Here is a 19427-nt window from a genome sequence, read left to right as displayed (position 1 = left end):
TCAGCCCGAACACAGGGGGGTCAGCCCGAAATAGGGGGCTCAGCCCAAAATAGGGGGTCAGCCCGAACACAGGGGGGTCAGTGCAAAATCGGGGGGTTCAGCCCAAAATCAGGGAGTTCAGCCCAAAAGTGGGGGGCTCAGCCCGAACACAGGGGGTTCAGCCCAAAATCGGGGGCTCAGCCCAAAATCGGGGGCTCAGCCCAAAATCAGGGAATTCAGCCCAAAATCAGGGGGTTCAGCCCGAACACAGGGGGGTCAGCCCGAAATAGGGGGCTCAGCCCAAAATAGGGGGGTCAGCCCAAAATCGGGGGATCAGCCCAAAATCGGGGGGTCAGCCCAAAATAGGGGGCTCAGCCCAAACACAGGGGGGTCAGTCCAAAATCGGGGGGGTCAGTCCAAAATCGGGGGTTCATCCCGAACACAGGGGGGTCATCCCAAAATCGGGGAATTCAGCCCAAAATCGGGGGCTCAGCCCGAACATGGGTTCGTCCCAGACCCGGGGAATTCAGCCCAAACCCGGGGAATTCAGCTCAAATTCGGAGGTTCATCCCAAACCCAGGAGGTTCAGCCCAAACTCGGGAGGGTTAACCCAAACCCGAGGGGTTCATCCCAAATTCGGGGGCTCATCCCAAACCCATGGGATTCACCCTGAACACAGGGGTTCATCCCAAACCCGGGGAACTCATCCCAAACCCATGGGATTCACCCTGAAGACAGGGGTTTATCCCAGACTCAGGGGTTCAGCCCAAACACAGGGGTCGATCCTGTGAAAAATGCATATTTTACGATGGGCTTTTCGCAAATGTTACAATGAATATTATATGTGTAATGTTAGAAAGTGCTGCTGTATTAATTCTCTCATGTAGTGTGTTAAATGTCATTTTAGGCTACAACATAATGTTAAAATAGAGATCATGTACGTGGGGGAAGTTTTTTTTAGGATTAGAGGAACACCCAAATCTCCCAAGAGAAGAGAAATTTATGGTTTTCTCATCAGAAGAAGCTAATTGCTTCAGGCCTTGCTCAGACTCAAAGACCCCATAGGGATTAAAGGAAACAGCTGACATACAACAGAGTTTCTTGTTTTAAATAGAATGTATGCATAACCATAAAGGATATATGAATATGCAACAAGTGTATTGGTTTAAGGGTGATTCCTTTGTTCTCAAGGGACGCTTTCTGTGACAGTGTCCAAGAGCATCTGGACGTCCATAATTCTTTGCTTTTTATTGTCTTGTAATTGTCCTAACTCTAAACTTTATTACTCTAATTGTATTATTATCTTTATAACCATTTTATTATTAAACTTTTAAGATTTTAAAAACCAAGCAATTGGCGTTTTTCACAATCCCAAACCTGGGGGGTTCACCCTGAACACGGGTGCTTCATCCCAAACCCAGGGGGTTCAACCCCAAACCCACGTGTTTGTTTCACCCCAAGCCCACTTGTGTCAGCCAAAACCGAGGGAATTCACCCCCAAACTGAGAGGATGTGCCCAAAACATAGGGAAATTCACCCCAAATGCACGTTTCATCCCAAACCCAAGGGATCCACCCCAAACTCGGAGACTCGGATTGGGCACTTGAAACTGAAAGCTTGTGTTGCAAATTACTTACAATTGTGATTATTATTATTACTATTATTTTACATTAAATTGTTATCGCTGGGTATTTCTGTACTTCATCTTCATGTCTGTATTAGGTATTTATAGACAATATAATTAATTATACTTTACTGATATATTTTATATTGGCTTTTAAATACCTATTAAATATAACATTTTAACATATCTATTATTCATAACAAATTATTTAATAGGTTATTATTTTATTTATATTTAGTTATCTGCTAAGTTAGTTTTAGCTCAGACACAATGCACCCTTTGTTATCTCCTTTTACACTCAACTTCATCTCTTTTTCTATTATTTCTGTTTAAATGCAACAAGGTATTAATAAAATAACTGATTGCAGAAGACAAACAAAAACTCCCATTGAAACCAAAAAAGGACAAAAACCCACAAAACTTTAAACTGAGGTAGCATTCAGGTCCAGCTGCAGTGTGCATAAGCATCTCTCGAACTTCAGAGTAGTACTCTTAAAAAACACCTCAGAACCATCAATGACATCAACACATTCTGATTTAACTCACACAGGGGTGAACTCAAGAAAGCTCAGAGACCATGGTTACAGAAGAGATTGTGGTTTTATTTTAAAAAAGGAGACAAAATGGGAGCTGTGCCCAACAGAAAAAGTGGTTAAGGTTGATTTAAACGTAGTTAATAGAAGTATTCCAACAAAGACCAGAAGCAAAATTTGGCATTTCTGATTTAATTCTAAAAGAAACTGGCAAGCTATTGCAGGAAGACAATTTAAAATAGATATTGTATATTTTAATTGTAGTTAGAGTAACAATTCCAATATTTTTTTTGCAAGTCTGATGATATATACACCCAAGAAATGAACAGAAGAGTTGAAGTAGCACCAGCCTTGTTGAGTACAGAAAGAGAGAGCTCAGCACTTCCTCCCCAACCTGAAATCTATTTGAATATTGTAAAATGCAGCACTGCAAGTTTAGAGAAATCACAGCTGAGAGACTGTTTGAAAGGCAGGCCCAATTCAAGTGCTACATTTTTCCCAAAGCTCACATTCCCATATCCCAGCTCCTGAGCATCACAATCCAACCCCTCTCCCTAGAGAAGAGACCCTCAAGCAGCTCTTCCCTGGGTTGCACAGAATTCCCTTTCTTGAATGAGAATCTTCCCAGGGTCATATGCTCCCCCCAAACAAATGTGCAAATCAATTTTAAAGCCATTATTGTTTCCTTCTTCTTAAAAATTGTACAAGACCTGATAAGCCAAGAGAACAGTAATTAATCCTAACATCCACTAGGGCACTGTCTTTGTTAAATCATTCAGAACCTTTCTAGTGGAAATGTTTTAAGCTGCCAACTTCTCAATAGAGGTATGATTTGGCTAAATTTTCTACCTGTTATTTGAGATCTCTACAGAGCTCCCTGAATATTGATACTTCCACCAAGCCTCACACTTTTGCTGCACCTGACAATCTTGGGAAGCCTCCTTTGGGTTATCCTACCTCCCTGAGACAGGAGAGACACCTTTCTTTTTCTTCCTTTAGCAACAGGGAAGTGAAAGAAGGAAAGAAAAGTCTCTGAAACTGGAGGAGAACAAATAAAAAACCATCAGGCAACAATTAGAGAGACAACCTAAACATCATTCACCACTTGCTATACATGGATTTTTGTTTACATCTTCTGTAAAGCTTAACACCTTCTCCACACACTGCTTGCTACTAATTTGTCACAGTCACTATTTTACCTACTTTTCAATACTTGATCAAGTATTAAGCCTTTATGTTAAATTCCAAAAACAAATGTCTTCTGAAGCCACTGAAACTGCACTTGTTTACACTTCAGGGGAAGGTGCCCCATTTCTCATGTCATTTTCACCTGAAGTATTTCAGGAAGGAAAGAGACACAGAGGGAAGGTAACAGGAACTGCAGAGTACATACAACAACCTAGAATAATACTGTTCCTACAGTACCTTGTGCAGACAACTTTCCATTAACACAACAGTATGTTTAAATATAAGGCAAATGGACACTGGAGGCTACTAAGAAACTCACTTGTGTATTCCTCTTAAGGGAGTAAAAACCCAATTTCATTTAAGTGCTATCAAAGTAATTCTAACACATAATATTGTTAAGACTTACATTTAAAATAATGTTCTGTTATCTATGCTTGTTTGTCTAACAATCTGCTTACAGAATTTACATTTTTATTCTGCAAGTAATTTTAAAAAATATTTCTTTCCAGAGAGACACTGTTTAACCCCAAGTCTTACTACAGTTGATTGAGCTGGTGCTTCGACAGAGCTATAATCTGTTACTTAGTATAGCAGCCATGTTTTTATAATCCTTAAAACAATAAAAGTCCCAAGGCAGATTTGTCAGGAAGTTGTAAACAAGTAATTCCCCAAGACTTATTGGCAACAAACAAAGTGATCCCTTGTCTAAGTTTTAATTTTCTCTGCCACATTTCAATTTCGGAAACTGTGGAATCTACTTCCCTATTAATACTCTGGAGCAGTTTGGAAACTTGTCTCTGAGGAAGTGTCAACATCTATTTCCAACGCAGACTCATCAGGATTTGGGAGGAAATTAGGATAGGACTTTAGGTCAGCCTGCTCCTGGATGTCAGCAGGAGCATTTTTCATAGCTGAGTGCATGAAGCATGAAGATTCCCAGAGCCAGCTCTCAATGTGGGCAGCAGAGTGAGGCATTTTAAGGTGGCAGTATGAAGAATGAAATTCCACAGTAGATGGGACAGTTTGACATTTTCTTAGTGATCCATAGTTGTCTTTCCTGTTAAAAAAAAAGAATGAAGGAAAAGGAGATTATTCATGCTTCAAGGACATTTTTATCATGCTTACAAGTAGCAAATACAGTTGTTCACCTTCCCAAAGACCATTCTGCATTCCAGTTTACAATCAACTTGTTATCACCAACCTGAACAACCGGATCTTGTCTACGCTCTAAACCATCACCTTAATCACCAGGTTAGCCTTTTCTAATTTAAGAAACAGGAAACTGAAGTTTTATACAAGAACACCCTATTTTTTAAAATGTTTTGTCTTCTCTCTTGCAGTGCTTTTGGGGGAAAAAAAAAAAAAAAAAAAACAAAAACCCAACAAAGCATGCCACAACCCGTCTTACAAACAAAAATACCTCAACTTGCTATACACAGACACTTCAACACTGCTTGAGCTGCTTCACCACAAGAAAAATGGTGTTTGTGTTTAATCATGATGGAATGAGCAAAGAATCCCTCTGAGAAGTTATTTCTGGGACAAACTTGTGATTCTGTGTTATCCCAAAGCCTGTCTCAGATGAAGAGACTCAGGATTGGTAAGACCAGAATAGGAGAGACTGCTAAATAAGGGTAAAAGCAGGAAGGTGGCAATTCCCAAATTTACTGTGGAAAGGAATCAGAAGTATCATTAAGAAGGAAGAAAAGACACTGGATTACATCTGCTATCAAGTAACTGAGAACAATAGGACAAATAGCAAATATATACCAAGAGCTACAATTTTGCTCAGAGAGATGCCTCAAAAGCCAACTAATGTTATTCAAGTAAAGGCTTTAAGTGGTTTCAAAAAGAGAATTTCTAAAACTGCATTATTTGCATGCAGCAGCACTGCACTTTACCTGGTTGTACAGAACAGCTTGCTTTTAGCCTGGGCATAAACTGTGGCAGCAATCTGAAAAAGCTGCTCCTGCATCCATCGAACGTCAGCAGGCATGTCAGGAAACCAGTTCACCAACCTGCAGGCAAACCAAAACACAGCTTTTGTAAGCAGGAGATGCAATTTGAGTTACATTTTTACACAGCCTGTCCCATATCCAAAGCAGCTTTTTCCTCCCCAAACCAACTTCCCTAACCAAGTTGTCCATTTCTTCCCAACCTCCCTGAATTCCCATCTAGCCCTCTCATCTCTCTTCTACAAGCTAAGAAAAGGGGCACCACAAATCACCAAGTCTGAGTGGCTGATCAGTGTGTGCATTCCACACCCTGTGACCAGCACAGGAATCCTGCAAAATATTTCTGTCTTGCAAGACCTGTGTGGTAGGAATTTCTGCTTGGTTTAAAGCAAGGTGGAAGAGGGAGGAAAAAAAAAGGAAAAGCACAATGGAAGAACAAAGAGAAGGCAAAACAAGAACAATGTACCAAACGTACTTTTTTCCTTATGATACCCCTTAACAAGAGTCAGCTACAATGGGACAAGGAGGAAAACCCCATAGAGACATCTGGAGAAACATGCTGCCCTTCCCCATCCACCAAAAATGGCACAGAAGTGCCACATTCAGTGGCACAGAAACAAAATACTTCACTGGAGTGCTACATGATTTGATTACCAGAACTGATTTTTCAAGATTTTCTAAAGATAGTCATGACATCTGCTGCTCAAGGACTGGAATTCCCTTAAGCAAGCACAAAGCTTAGGATTCATGGTGCATTCATTGAGCATAACTTCACCTTGACAAGAATTAAAACTTAGCAAATTAAGCCCTGCTTCGAGAGCACAACTTTCAGTCAACATAAACAAAACTGGTAGGAGAATTGATATGGTGAGTAAACAGTGGATTTCACTCCAGACTTCAAGAAGAAACACAAGAAGGATGTGAGGAGAGTTCAGATACCTCTGCACAATACAGTAATGAAGAATGTACTCCTGGAAAGCACAACTAAGGGTGCTTCATTTGAGCAATTACAAGGTAGCTATTAGTAATATGACTGTGTTAAGAATCTTCTTAATATGCTTCTTTACCTAGCTTTGGATTATATAGGCTTTAGGATGCATCACCTAGGTAGAAGTAATGGGCCTTTTGACAGTTACCACTTGAATTATAGAGCCCCAGAATGTCTCCAACACTGAATAAGCTCTCAATGAGTGCATTTCCAAAATGATGATAATTCTAGAAGAGTTCTTTACAAGCTCCTTACCGTAAAGCAACCGAGTAAGCAGACTCCACTGGGAGTGTGTATGGCAGCAGCAGGTAGGATATCACCCGCATGGGGAAGAGTTTAGAGAACTGAGCATAGAATCCATTCTGTTCTTTGCAAGCTTCCTGCAGTGCTTAAGAATAATTATTAGGGAAAAGATGTTACACTATCTGAAAGCAGATTCAATCATTTTCTCAGTGTTTTGTAATATCCAATCAACACTATGAATTGTTACTGAATAAAGCTCAGTTAGAAAATGAAAGAATTCATCTCGGAGCACTCTTACCATAAATTTTCTCTATGATATTTTAAAATATGACAACACAGACTCATGCCACAGGGACAAAACACATTCTCCAGAACTACTAAGCAATGGATCTAAGAACTAATGTAAAAAAATTAACAAAAAGTCAAAGTTTGCAATTCAGAGTTAGAGAAAACAGCCTGAAGCACAAACCTTTACGAAGTCTGGGAGGTAGACTCTCAAATATGCTCTTCTCCAAAGGCCATGAATTTGGCTTTAGCTGGTCATTTAAGCTGGTCATTTTCAAAGTTTCTATTCTGTTGTTTTCTGTCAATTTTCTTCTCTTCCCATACTCAAAGTATTCTTGTGCAGCCTCATGAGGGTTTCTTTTTGTGAAGGACAAGTGGAGATAAATGGAGTCATTCAGAATACCTGAAAGAGTCAAGAGCTTTCACTTAGGTTTGATCCACAGGTCTCCTGAGTACCTGTACAGCAGCTGAGATGTGTGTCTCTGAACAAAGATCTGTCCTGAGGGAACACCATCATCTACCCCACATCAAATGCACCTGGCTCTTAGGATCCCACAAACATTTAACCACAGTGATGGCTCTTCTGAAGGTTTAGGTCTTACTTTAAAACAGGTTCTAAACAAAAGGAAAAAGTCAAGTCAATGAAAACTGCCCTGGAAATATACAGCCATTTACCAAAGTTATTTTCTTGAAAGAAAGCAAAGGAATTAAAGGAGAGAAGGAAAGCTGATTTAATATGTATTTGAAAGAAAACACCTAAAACACATCAGATATTCGGGAAATTGGACATGACAAAGTACTCACGTGAGTACTTTGAGGCATTACTACAACAGAGTTGAAAAGGAAAGAAACTAGGTTACATTTTTTTTTTAGTAATATCCAAAGTACAGATCTAAATAAACGTGGGTTGCATTGCAAAACTGGTGCCAATTAAGAAATAGCACTGATAACTACCTTAGAAACAAGCACTAGATCATGAATACAAAGAGAAAAACACAATAATTTACACTTGGTTTCCAGAAAATCATTAAAAAATTACATATGGAAAAAGACTATGAAATTTGACTATAATCTATACCTGCATACAGGGGGTGAATTAATTCCTACAGCTGAAATAACTTAATAAGAAAGGTGATGCATAATGAATGACCTTGGAAGGGTTTTAATTATCATTGATTAAGTTTGATGAAAAACAACCCTGTGACAGAATAAAAACAAAGCTGACCACAGGATTAGCAGTGTGAAAAGGAGGACAATACTGCAATACAGAGAGGACATGGGGCAGAGAGACTGAGGAAGAACTGCAAGGAATGTCAGATATCAGTGCCAGATGGGAACTTGCACAGGGAACCTGTGGGTGCAGGACAGAAACAGAACCAAGCTCAGCACAGACAACCACAAACCAGAGGCTCTTTGTAAAGTTTGTGCTTTTAATCACATGGTAAAAGCTATAAAGCAAGACTTTCTCATTAAATAATAGTAATACATAATAATAACATTATAGAAAATCAAGCTCTTAAGCAGAACTGTGAGGTTCTTCAGTGAAAAGAATGGTTTCAGGACAATTTGAATTTTCAGTAACCAGGCAACAGCAGAGTATATCAAAGATAGCTCATATTCTGAGCTGGTACTTTCTGTAATGGTGCAGAAGTCCCATTTCCATTCCCATTCCTGTGATCAGACCCCAAAATCTACAGGGCCCAGGCACATTTAACACATGGTTAACTTCATCCTAATATCAAGTTACTGTTTTCAACTTGTCTCAAAGCTTGCAGAGCAGTAACATTTATCATTACAAAGCATGTTATTAGAATTCTAGGAGTAGAGTAGCACAACTCGTAATTCTTCTTCCTAAACTTATCTGGGTGTTAACAACTGCTCCATTATAAGCTGCCACCTTCTAAAGTCTTTTCTCACACAGAGGGTTTGTCTGTGTCTGAGTTTTTATTGCTGTCAGCCAGCTCCCACTTCTGGACTACCAGAAAATCACATGGATGACAGCAGCGAGGAGGCAATAGATAATACAGGTTTCAGAGGATTGGGAAGCAGTAGCTTACTATGCCCATCCTGCACAATTAAGACAAAGCCAAGTAATAATATGATTTGCCTGGAACTGGAATTCTTTGGAAATTTCATTTAACATTTACTTCCCCCAGATTTGACAAAACTCCAAAAGTTCAGTTTTTGTGTGGCACAGCTCACCTCAGGTGAACTATAAATGTTGCTTCTCTACAAGAATGAAACTATCATGATCCTTCCAAAATTCTCAGAGACCAACCCCCTTTTTAGCTACACACAACCCCCTCACCCTTTTTGTTTGTTTTGATCTGGGGTTTCTTTGTTTTTTAAATTTAGATTAAGACCATATAATGAATAATTATCTGAAAGTTTAACATACCATTCTCCTTCAAGAATTTAAGAGCATCCAAATATCCCTGCTCACAGATCTCTCCGAGTACCTGCAAATATACAAATTAAAAAGGAGTTTCAATTTCAGATCAACAGTTTCCAAAATGAAAAGTCACTTTCACCCACCTTCCACTGTTTGAAGAAAAAAGCCACCTTAGCAATTGCTGGAATACAGCAAATTCAGGTTAATATGGCTATTGTGATGATGCCTATGTGATCATGTGCATTAACTTATCTTGCAGCTGTTGAAGATGCACAGAATGATGGCATTCAAATAATTTGGAAGACTTCCCTCTCCTCATTTCCTTAATTAGCTCTTCAGAAGCTGCTAGCAGCAATGAAGCAGGGTGTTTGGAGTGTGCTAATTCCCCTCCTTCCCTCCCAGTGCTTCTCACTTCCCAAAGCTTTGAAAATTCACCTGTGCAATTCTGATGCTCAGGCTCAGACCTATCTTGGCTATGAAAAGATAACAGATGCAATACCAGCTCACCTACACAAGGGTACTAGTAAAAAAAAAAAAAAAATAAAGCCTGCATAATTAGAATTTAGAATTTGTCTTGAAATGGTCAAAAAGCCCTCAGTTAAAGCATATCTGCAGCAGTCATAAAAATTGCTTCTTTGCTGTACTATATCCCAAGCCAGTTGAAAGGATCTGGTTTTATTTTTCCAATTTTTACAACAGCAGTTCAAGAGCATTTCCCTCTTCAGATCTGCAGTTAACAGCAATGAGCAAAGTTTAAAGGCAACTTGCCTGTGCCAAATATTAATTAAGACCTTTACAAAACCATGAAACTTTAGAACTTCCTCTTATTTCTTAGCAGGTAAACATGAAAGGACTAAAAACTGACAGTTGTCAATTTTCCAGTGTTGATTTTATGACAGAATCCTGTGACAATTCCCAAATAAATACGGAAAGTCAGAAGCAGGACATGCATTTTTAGCCCAAAAGAGGCTAAAACCAAGGAGGACATAAACAAAACAGGAAAAAATAGAAACAAACACATCACCAAAGAAGTTTGTGTGAATGTATGAAATGCTAAGACACTGCAACTTTCTGCAGAAGCTTTCATGAGGAGAGATGAAGCAAAGGAAGGCAGGGGCTGACCTTGGGTTCAGGTGGAAAGAGCGCCTGAGTTAAGCGATAAAGGTTGCCCAGGCTGAACTGAATGCTGGTGTTGGTCACGTTCATCTCATGGAAGTTGGCTGACTTGCCCTTGGGACAGATGTCACATTCCCCAGCAAAAGGGGACACTGTGATGGTGTTCTTACACCCATAGTGAGGCAAGTTGTCACTGATGCCTCCGTCCACGTAGCGCTACAAAAAGGAACACAAACAGCACATCTCAAGGGCTGACAGTGCCTGACCAGCAGAGTCCCCCACACAAGAATGAAACAGCACTTAAGGCTCTAGCTTAAGCTGGTGCTCCCAAGCTAAATATTTTGAGTGGCATGATCTGTCCTCTAAAACCAGTAAACATTCCTACCTACAGCTCCATAGGCAGCACAAGCATATTCCATTTAGGATCTTTCTGTATGTTTTTTAAAGATGATAATCCTACACAACGTGCAGAGAAAAGCAGCTCAACGCTTCAAACTTCAAGTTCCAAGACACTAAACCATTCCAACTTAAAAGTACTCTTCATAATTAGAATTTGATAGAAAAGCATCAGAAAAGATTTGGACATCAAGTAAAAATGGACAGTGCTTCAGAAACTCTGCTGATCACAGACATCTACTGTGCTTTGTGTGCAAGTTCCAGGTTATGCTTTTGTCTCCTTCACACTTCACATTTCTGGAGTTTTAGTGCATCACTACCTGAGACATTTTAATATCCAAGCCCCAAATTGCTCTGTGTTTTGGGGTAACCACTGTCTAGTGCAGCAGCTGCAGTGGCTACAGCCAGCCCCTCCACTCACTCACAGCAGCCACAGGCAACTGCTTTGTTCCCACACCACCAGCTCTGCTGGCTCAGAGGCTGCATTTTGCTCCTTCCTTAAAGGGCAGCAAACCTAAACTGTAGGTCCTTGTCAAACATAAATATCACAGAGCAGGGATTTGAGCAAGAGCAACCCAAATTATCAGTTTCAGCTGCCCTGCTACTCAGGCCCTGACCACTCTGAGAAACACATTAGGAATTAGCAAGAGGGCAGCTCATGGCCTGTCAGCTTCCCAGGATACCATCTGGATGCAGCTCCTGCCAAACTTTAGGTGTGTAATGCAATCACTAAAGTACAAGTGAAATCTCCGAGTCCTTTGTGACATTAATAAAAATATAACAGGTCTGGCAAAGGACGACCCTTCTCGTGAAATTATTAAAAGGTGGAAGTACATATGTGAGTCACAGTTCTACTGATCTAAATGATTTTCATGATTTGGAGTATCTACTCAGCTGTTCCTCCAAGTCATTCTTTAAATCTAAAACCACTGCTGTGTTTGAAAGGAGTAAAAAAAAATCCCAATACTCAAAAGCTTTTGAACTGGCAGTTAGAGACACCTCTTAAATGTTATCCTGAAGCCTTTGTTTTACAGTATATTGGCAGGTATGCCAAGCAGTGAACAGCAAGATGCCCCAAAGTTTACATTTTTGACATTCTTGTTGTGCTTAAGCCTATAGGAGTCATCCCAAGCATATGCAGCTGTGCTACTCTTACCAAGTCACATCCAAAAATGCCTCCTAAGCATTAAGATAATCTCAAAATAATTGCAAAGATTAGAAGAATATAATTATTCCTTTCTTTCTTAAAAATATGGCCAAATAAAGTGTTACTTGTATGTTTTTGTACTCTGAACTAAGCCCTTTAAAATAACATTGTTGTCTGGTGACAAGAACTGAGCAGTCAGATTAGCCTGGATCCACCTAAACCTTGGATTCAATCCAGCGTCCTGTTTTCATAACACCTTTAATCTGGAAGAGTTTAAGGAGACATACAAGCTTTTGAGGCACAGATAAAGAAAATCCCTATGCAGTTCTAATCACTTTTGCTTAAATTTCAGCATGAAGGAAAAAAAAAAAAAAACACCAAAATATTTCACATCTATTCTTGACCTTTTAATACTTGCAAATTGCCTTGAGAACAGCATGAAATCAAAGGCATTTAAAGTTTTCTTTCTTTCTTCCCTTCTCCTTGTGCAGGGAGCACCAGAGTTGGAGGGAAAGCAAATGCAAGTGAACAGAACAGAGTAACAAAAAGCCACCAATGTCACTGCCTTGATTTGAAATGCAGATCTGCTTCCAGACCTGTAATTATAACACCTACAACAAGTCATGCCAACTTTCCTGCAGGTTTTGTCTCTTAAACAGGGGATTTTAGGGAGCTCAGTACAGCCATGAAGTATTAAGGGGCTTTGTAACCAGCAGCTCCTGGGAAGCAATAGAGTATACCAACATACTGATATTTTACCTATAAAAAGTAAGATTTTTTACACTGAATATAAATGCCAGAAGACATTAAAAAGCTTTATTTGCACTTAACTGAACACAGATCTTTAATCCAGTTGAAAGGCAGATCCCCTTACAGGCAGAACATGAAGATATACAATAAAAGATATTACAAGGGTTTTTTTTTTACCAATTATATGTGACTCTTCCTGTAAATTTATGCATCACTTCCTCCAATAAATGTTTATCCATAGGCTACATAATTGTTATCTTATAGTATCTTTTTATTTCATTAATGAATTTTAGGGGACAGAGGAGGGACAGAGAGACAATATGTGTGTTAAAATACTCATATCTTTCACACATTTGGTAATTCTGGTTTTTTGGAAAGTTATTACAGCTATAGTACTAGAATATATTATGAAGTTAATTACTTTACAATAGGATAACAAAAAACCTCACAAGTATTCTTAATATTTTCGGAATATCTAGAACTGTTTTTATATCTTAACAATAGAGACTTACCACACCTCTAAATGATGGTGGAATGAGGCCACAATAAATAGGGACAAATGAACTACAGATTAAAGCCTGTAAGAAAATGAGACCATAAAAATTAAATATTAACTGTTCCATTACTGATATAAACATCTATCTTTATAAATTCTTATTCACTAAGGCTACAGTTTCATTAGATCCACTACACTTTTAAGGCATTTATCCTTTTTTATGACTGATCCCTTGCACCTCTGCCCTAAAGCAGTTCACAGACACATTGACTGGGAAAACTATGAATCTGGTGTAAAAGAGCTTGAACTCTTCTTTAAAACACTGTCAGAGTGACAGTACCTGAAATGTTTAAAGCAGAAACCCAACAGATAATGTTAAAGAGACCTAGGATTACAGAAGTCTCTAAAAGTTGCCAAAAAAACCCCATACCTGTATAACTTCTTCTTTAGAGTTAAAATTAGATATCAAGGTATTCTTGCCATCTGATACTCTGGTTAGTGAAATACACAGCCTGCCTGATGACAACTGGTGTGTGTTTTCTGGAAGATTTTTCATCAGCCCATCTCTTATTATCTTGATCACATTAAAGGAAGGATGAAGAGGGCCCAGATTTCGCTTTCTCGCTTCTTTGGCTAATGCCAGGACATCTGCACAAGCCTGAGCTGAAAAGAAAATACATTGCATTTAACAGCAGAAACACAACACACACTTGGACTAATAAAGCACATCTAGAGCTCCAAATTATCTCTCTTATTGCTAGAATGAAAATACAAGAGCTTTTGGTTTTTTTGGTTTGTTTTTTTTAAGTAACTGTCCAACATGTTTAAGAAGTTCAGGAGTTTTCTGAGAGACAAAAAAATCCCTTTAAAAAATGAACCAAACTTAAGTTTTCAGGGCACCATTTTTCCTCATCGATACATAAACACACTAAAGGGAGCATGAAGTGTGATCTGGTAGGAATGCCAGGTAGGTGCACTTGTACATTAACAGACACATAATAACGTTTTCTCCAATAAATCGATGTTTGGGAACTTCAAACCACTACAGAAGACAGGACTGCTCCTGAAAAACACTAAAATACTTTCAACATTTAGTCACAGAAGAAAGAGCAGCTCATCCACCTGCAATGGTTTGTTTGAACTTAAAATGTCACATTTCTCCAGGGCATACTTTGAGGAAATTCCTTGTCAGTTTGGTAGAGGAGAGAGGGGGGGAAAGTCAAAGTAACATCAACCTGAGTGATGGACTACAAGGTCTTCTAAAAATATTTTCAGAACTTACTAGAACAGATATAATTCAATTTATCAGGTTATATGTGAGCACTGCACTAGCAACTTAAACTCCACTTAAGCCTTTGAGCTCAGATAAGTTTCCAAAAATATTACATTTCTACAATGTTATTCCCCCTTCAAATAGCAATAACTAAACATTTATCATTCTCAGCTGAGAGCCTATGGCCAAAAGAGCATCTCTACAAAATCTGAAGTATCAGACACATTTTGTTTTTACCACTTCAATTGTTTCATTCCATCCTCACAGAGGGAAATCTTGGGCCACAAATCCACTGGTACCAGTAGCCTGACACACCCCAGAAGACAGAAAACAATTTAGACACAGCTCACCGTTCATGGACAAATATATGTTTATCTTAGTAAAACACATTTTACACACAAATAAAAATATTGCACAAGTCACATTCTGACAAGTGACAAGGTTACCTCCAAAAGCAGAATCAGGTAGTTCCAGCAGTTCTAATTTTCCCTGCATCCAGATATTGGTTACCAACTCCCTTTTTTTTATTTAGCAAAGTCTTCTAAACTTTCTAAAAATAGCCATGTTGGAGGAGTCTGAGGTACTGACCTACCAGAACTCTGGCCAGGAAGAGCAGTATTGGAGCATATACAATATTTACCTTTTCCAAAATAAATACAGTTTTGAAACCTTATGCACCAAGCAAGTCACTTACTTTGTCTAAAATACAAACCAACAGCAAACAAATGCATGCAATTTGATTTAGCAGTTACCTGTTGTCTCCACAAACAAGAATTTCTATGCTCAAAGTAGTTCATAGGAAAAAAAAAAAAAAAAAGCCGACGTATTTTGTTTATTGTAACCTATTTTAAACCCCAGAAGGGCTCCAAATCAAGAAACAAAAAAGGAGAAGTTCTAAGAGTACATGATCTTAAAACATTGAAAATTTATAAAGCTTTTTGCTATTAGTTCAACAGACTTCAAAGTAGTCCAACTTCTTTTCCTTTTCCTTTCCAACAGGACTAAAATAGTTACCTCTTAGACTGGTGTATTCCAAAACAGAACCTTTCCAAAAGGGACTGAGGGCTAGAGCTCAAGTCAAACTGGGATTTTAGGCAAGTCTTGGTCCATCTGTTTTATTTTTGAAACACAGGAGAGCTAAAGAAATTAATATTCCTAATAAATGTGAACTGTTTCTTGTTATAGTTCTGCATTCCTATTTTTGTTTGTTAACGATTCATTTGTTTCACAGAGTAAAACCCGAGAAGTTTATCCCACAGAGTAAAGCCTGACATTATATTTGCAGCCTGCACTAAACCTGCTCTCTTGAAGTGCCCCACTGAAATGGATGATCACAGCACCACCAAAATACCAGATCTCCAGGTCATCCAAGGAGCAACTTTAACATTCCAGTTTGGAATAGCCTGGAGTGCACTTCATCCTCAAAACAACACTCATGGCTAAGCTTCCCAACCTCCCCCAAATTTAATGAAACCTCTTTGTCAGTCTATAAAACTACACTCTTCTTCCCCATTCAATGGCTAATAATGGCTAATTAATGGCTAATGGCTATGGCTAATATTTATCCACATTTGAAGTTCCACAGACTCCCCACCTATCCAGCAGGTGATCTGAAACAACTAGCTACAACAAAGGCTGTAAAAAATGAAATATGCTCTTCAATTCTAGCCACAACCCCAGCACACAGGGCAGCTCAGGCCTGGGTCCTGCCAAGCCCCAAACATCTCCAAGTGTGGAGACCCCACAACCTCTATGGGAAGCTGTTCTATTATTTTATCAGTCTCATAACAACTGTCTTTTCCTTACACCTCATGTGAATTTACCAGGTTCCAGCTTGTGCCTGCTGCCTCTCATCCTTCCTCTCACCTCTGGGAAGAGCTGGGCTCTGTCTACCCACAGGAAAATGTAATTGTGATTAAAAACATTGGATTTGCTAACACCTCCAGCTGCAGGAACTACAAACACTGCACATTAAAGTCTATCAGAGTAAGAGAGGCATAAGATAGAAACTCACTAGAGGTATCCTATTATCATTGTAAAACAGTGTTTCTTTACAGCTTATTTACCATCCTCTGCTTTCACACAAGCTCACAGAAACGGCAGCTAGAAACTCAGAGAATTAGCATGGGAATACCTTATTAGCTCTGCCAATTTACAGCAATTCACAGACTTTAAGAATGTGTGTGGTTCTAAACTGTCTCCCAAATGATGCCTTTGATTGTTTTTTTTTTTTTTCCCCAGTAGAAATACACTTGCCCATGGAATCTGCTACCTTGGACAGTGACCACACACATGTTCCATTAGTTAGAGAAAAATCAAAAATCTCAGTCTGCATATGAGATTGGTAATAACTGGGAAAGGTAATAGTTTGAAATCTACAACTCCTAAAGTGCCAAACCTAAATTTAAAAGCTGTTATTAACTCATACTGCCAAACAAACAATATATATTTTCCAGGCTTTAGAGTGTTTGACAGCTTCCTTCTCAAATAATTTAAGGCATAAAACTGGATATGTTCTAAAAATACTGGCTATTGGAGAAAAATACTATGTTTTAAAAGCTGATAGCAGGCTCATAGTAACTCAAGTGTATCATGCTCAGACATTACAGCAAAATTAAGCAGCACAAGTTTACAGCTAAAGCTTTGAAGAAATTAAGCTTATATGCTAGAGCTCAGTGTCTAAAGCAGCAGGGACAAGCATTGCTGTCCTGTACTTAAAGAGAACTTCTGTTTGTTTTTGTCAGTGGATTTTTTTCCTCGGAAATTTAACAGCAAAACCCACAAACCTCTCCAAATTTAAAAGAGGTACTCATAGTTTTCTTTCTCTTCTAAGACGAAATCTGAATTTACAAAATCCTCTAGCTGTAAACCAGTCAAGGGTGCTGCTAGCAAAAACAGTGTGGAGCCATGAACTAGACAGATGTTACTTGGTGGATTTCTTTACTTTAGAAAGAAAACCATTATCAGATTTTCAGATATTTCGTATAGGTTTTTTTTTTTTTTTAACTGCAATCCTGCTGCTATCCTAAGCACCGTGATATTTTGATAACTTTTATCAAGTTTCATTCATTAGAAAAATGTATATCCATGAGCCCTAAGTAGGTAAAAGTAAGATGTATTTTTCCTACTGCTGGAAAAGAGCAGTAGGAAAAAAAAAAGTAGGGGAAAAGCACACTACATTCCGTTTCAAACTAACATCCTTAGTAATAAAAACAACATAAAACGTCAGAAAAACAGCACAAGCTGACCTCTATTATTTAAACGACAATTCAAACCAGTGATTTTAATCAATCTACTGTTTCTAACCATACACCTAAGCGACCTTTGCAACACTCACCGTGCCCAGCTTAGAGAGGAAAAGCACGTTAAAGCTAACCTAAGCCCTGACCTTAACTCGCTTAGCCTTACCCCAGAAAGGAGCAGCTTGGGAGGAAGCAAGATAAAGCTACCGGCACTTCAGGTGCGGGGAGATGCTCTATTTGCCAAGGAAGCGCAAACAGCGTTTACAGCCCACACGGGGCTGGCCGACCTGCCCCGGAGGGTGTCAGGGCTCGGCTGCCCCCCGCTGTCCCGGGTAAATCCCGGACTTTGGCCAGCGGCGGTGACAGCAGCCCCGCAGGGATGGACGCGCACGGAACTCCGACCTCCGGCTGCGCAAGCGTGCGGACGGCATCGGGCACCGCCGACAGCGCTCCCCGAGCCGCGGACCGCGCCGGGATTTCATTCCACCCACGGGCACACGCTTCAGGCCTGAAGGGAAGCAGAAACTCGGAGCCGGCCCTGCCCGCCGCACCTGCCCCTTGCCCGCCCCGGCGCCGCCGCTCACCCAGAGAGCCGCCCCCGACCAGGACGGCGCCGGCGAGCGCCCCGGCGGAGGCGCCGTAGATGTGCCGCGCGTCGCGGATGACGTGCGGGGCGCGCTCCTGCAGGCAGGTGGCGGCGCCGATGTGGTAGACGCCCAGGAAGCCGCAGCCGGCGAAGGACACGCTCCAGCCGCCCTCGCGGTCCAGCATGGTGGCCGGCGGGACGAGCGCGCTGGGGCCGGGGCGCTCCGGTGGCGGCGGCCGCTGCCCGGCGACTGAGCGCGCTCGGCGCGGCCGCCCCTCACGTTACACGCGGCCGCGCCCCCGCCGCCCGCCGCGCCGCAGCCAATCCCGTGCCGCCGTACGGTGGTACAAGCAGCCCCCAGCCAACCAGAGGGCACATGCAAATCAGGCCCCGCCCCCCGCGCCCCCGCCCTTGGCAGGGCGCGCTCCCGTGGGAGAGACGCGCGTCCCCGACCCCGCGTCGCTCGCTCCCCTCGGTCCCCCCAGACCCTCCGGACCCCTGCCTCGGGCAGTGGGTCTGGGATCAGTGGGACACAGTGGGTCTGGGATCAGTGGGACACAGTGGGTCCGGGATCAGTGGGAAACAGTGGATCCAGGATCAGTGCAGCACAGGGGGGTTTGGGATCAGTGGGGCACAGTGGGTCTGGGATTAGTAAGGCACAGTGGATCCAGGATCAGTGGGACACAGATGGTCCAGGATCAGTGGGACACAGTGGGTCCGGGATCAGTGGGACACAGTGGGTCCGGGATCAGTAGAACACAGTGGGTCCGGGATCAGTGGGACACAGTGGGTCCGGGATCAGTGGGACACAGTGGGTCCGGGATCAGTGGGACACAGTGGGTCCGGGATCAGTGGGACACAGTGGGCTCCAGGATCAGTGGGACACAGTGGGCTCCAGGATCAGTAGGACACAGTGGGTCCGGGTCGGTGAGCTGGGCTGCCGGAGCCGGCCGGGCGGATGGATCCCTGTGATCCGCAGGTAGGAAGGGAAGGGATCCGGGATGTGCCAGGCACGGTGGGCAGCGGGAGACGGGCACTTAGTGATCACCCCGATCATCCACTGCTCAAAGAAATCCACTGCACCAGCGTGTGCAAGCATTCATATTGCCTGATCTTCTCTGTTTAATACTCCTGAAACTTAAAAAAAATTGATGGTGCTAGTAACACGGCTTATAGTGGGAAGATGATGGAATAATCTCCTTTCAAGTTCCAATTTCAATCTGCAAACAATTCT

The 19427-nt window shown here is 41.1% G+C and overlaps 1 protein-coding gene across 2 annotated transcripts; it reads right to left on the bottom strand.

Annotated features, from left to right (window-relative positions):
• Positions 1-2184: 2184 nt before the first annotated feature.
• Positions 2185-18439, bottom strand: LOC110473186 (1-acylglycerol-3-phosphate O-acyltransferase Pnpla3). Of its 2 annotated transcripts, none has more exons than XM_021535504.2 (9): positions 18192-18439; positions 13523-13755; positions 13109-13174; positions 10310-10519; positions 9194-9254; positions 6980-7198; positions 6523-6655; positions 5226-5342; positions 2185-4381 (listed from the first exon to the last, which is right to left on the bottom strand). In XM_021535504.2, exons 1-9 carry the CDS (start codon positions 18376-18378, stop codon positions 4090-4092), a joined length of 1518 nt encoding a protein of 505 aa, XP_021391179.2. In that variant the 5' UTR covers positions 18379-18439; the 3' UTR covers positions 2185-4089. The 2 variants fall into 2 exon arrangements, with proteins under 2 accessions (XP_021391179.2, XP_021391180.2); XM_021535505.3 differs by lacking the exon at positions 18192-18439 and adding an exon at positions 17774-17913.
• Between the last annotated feature and the right edge of the window lie 988 nt (positions 18440-19427).

Source organism: Lonchura striata, chromosome 5 (assembly GCF_046129695.1).
Source record: "Lonchura striata isolate bLonStr1 chromosome 5, bLonStr1.mat, whole genome shotgun sequence".
NCBI lineage: Eukaryota > Metazoa > Chordata > Aves > Passeriformes > Estrildidae > Lonchura > Lonchura striata.
Note: the sequence above shows the minus strand (reverse complement) of the source record. Positions and strands in the feature narration are given on the sequence as shown.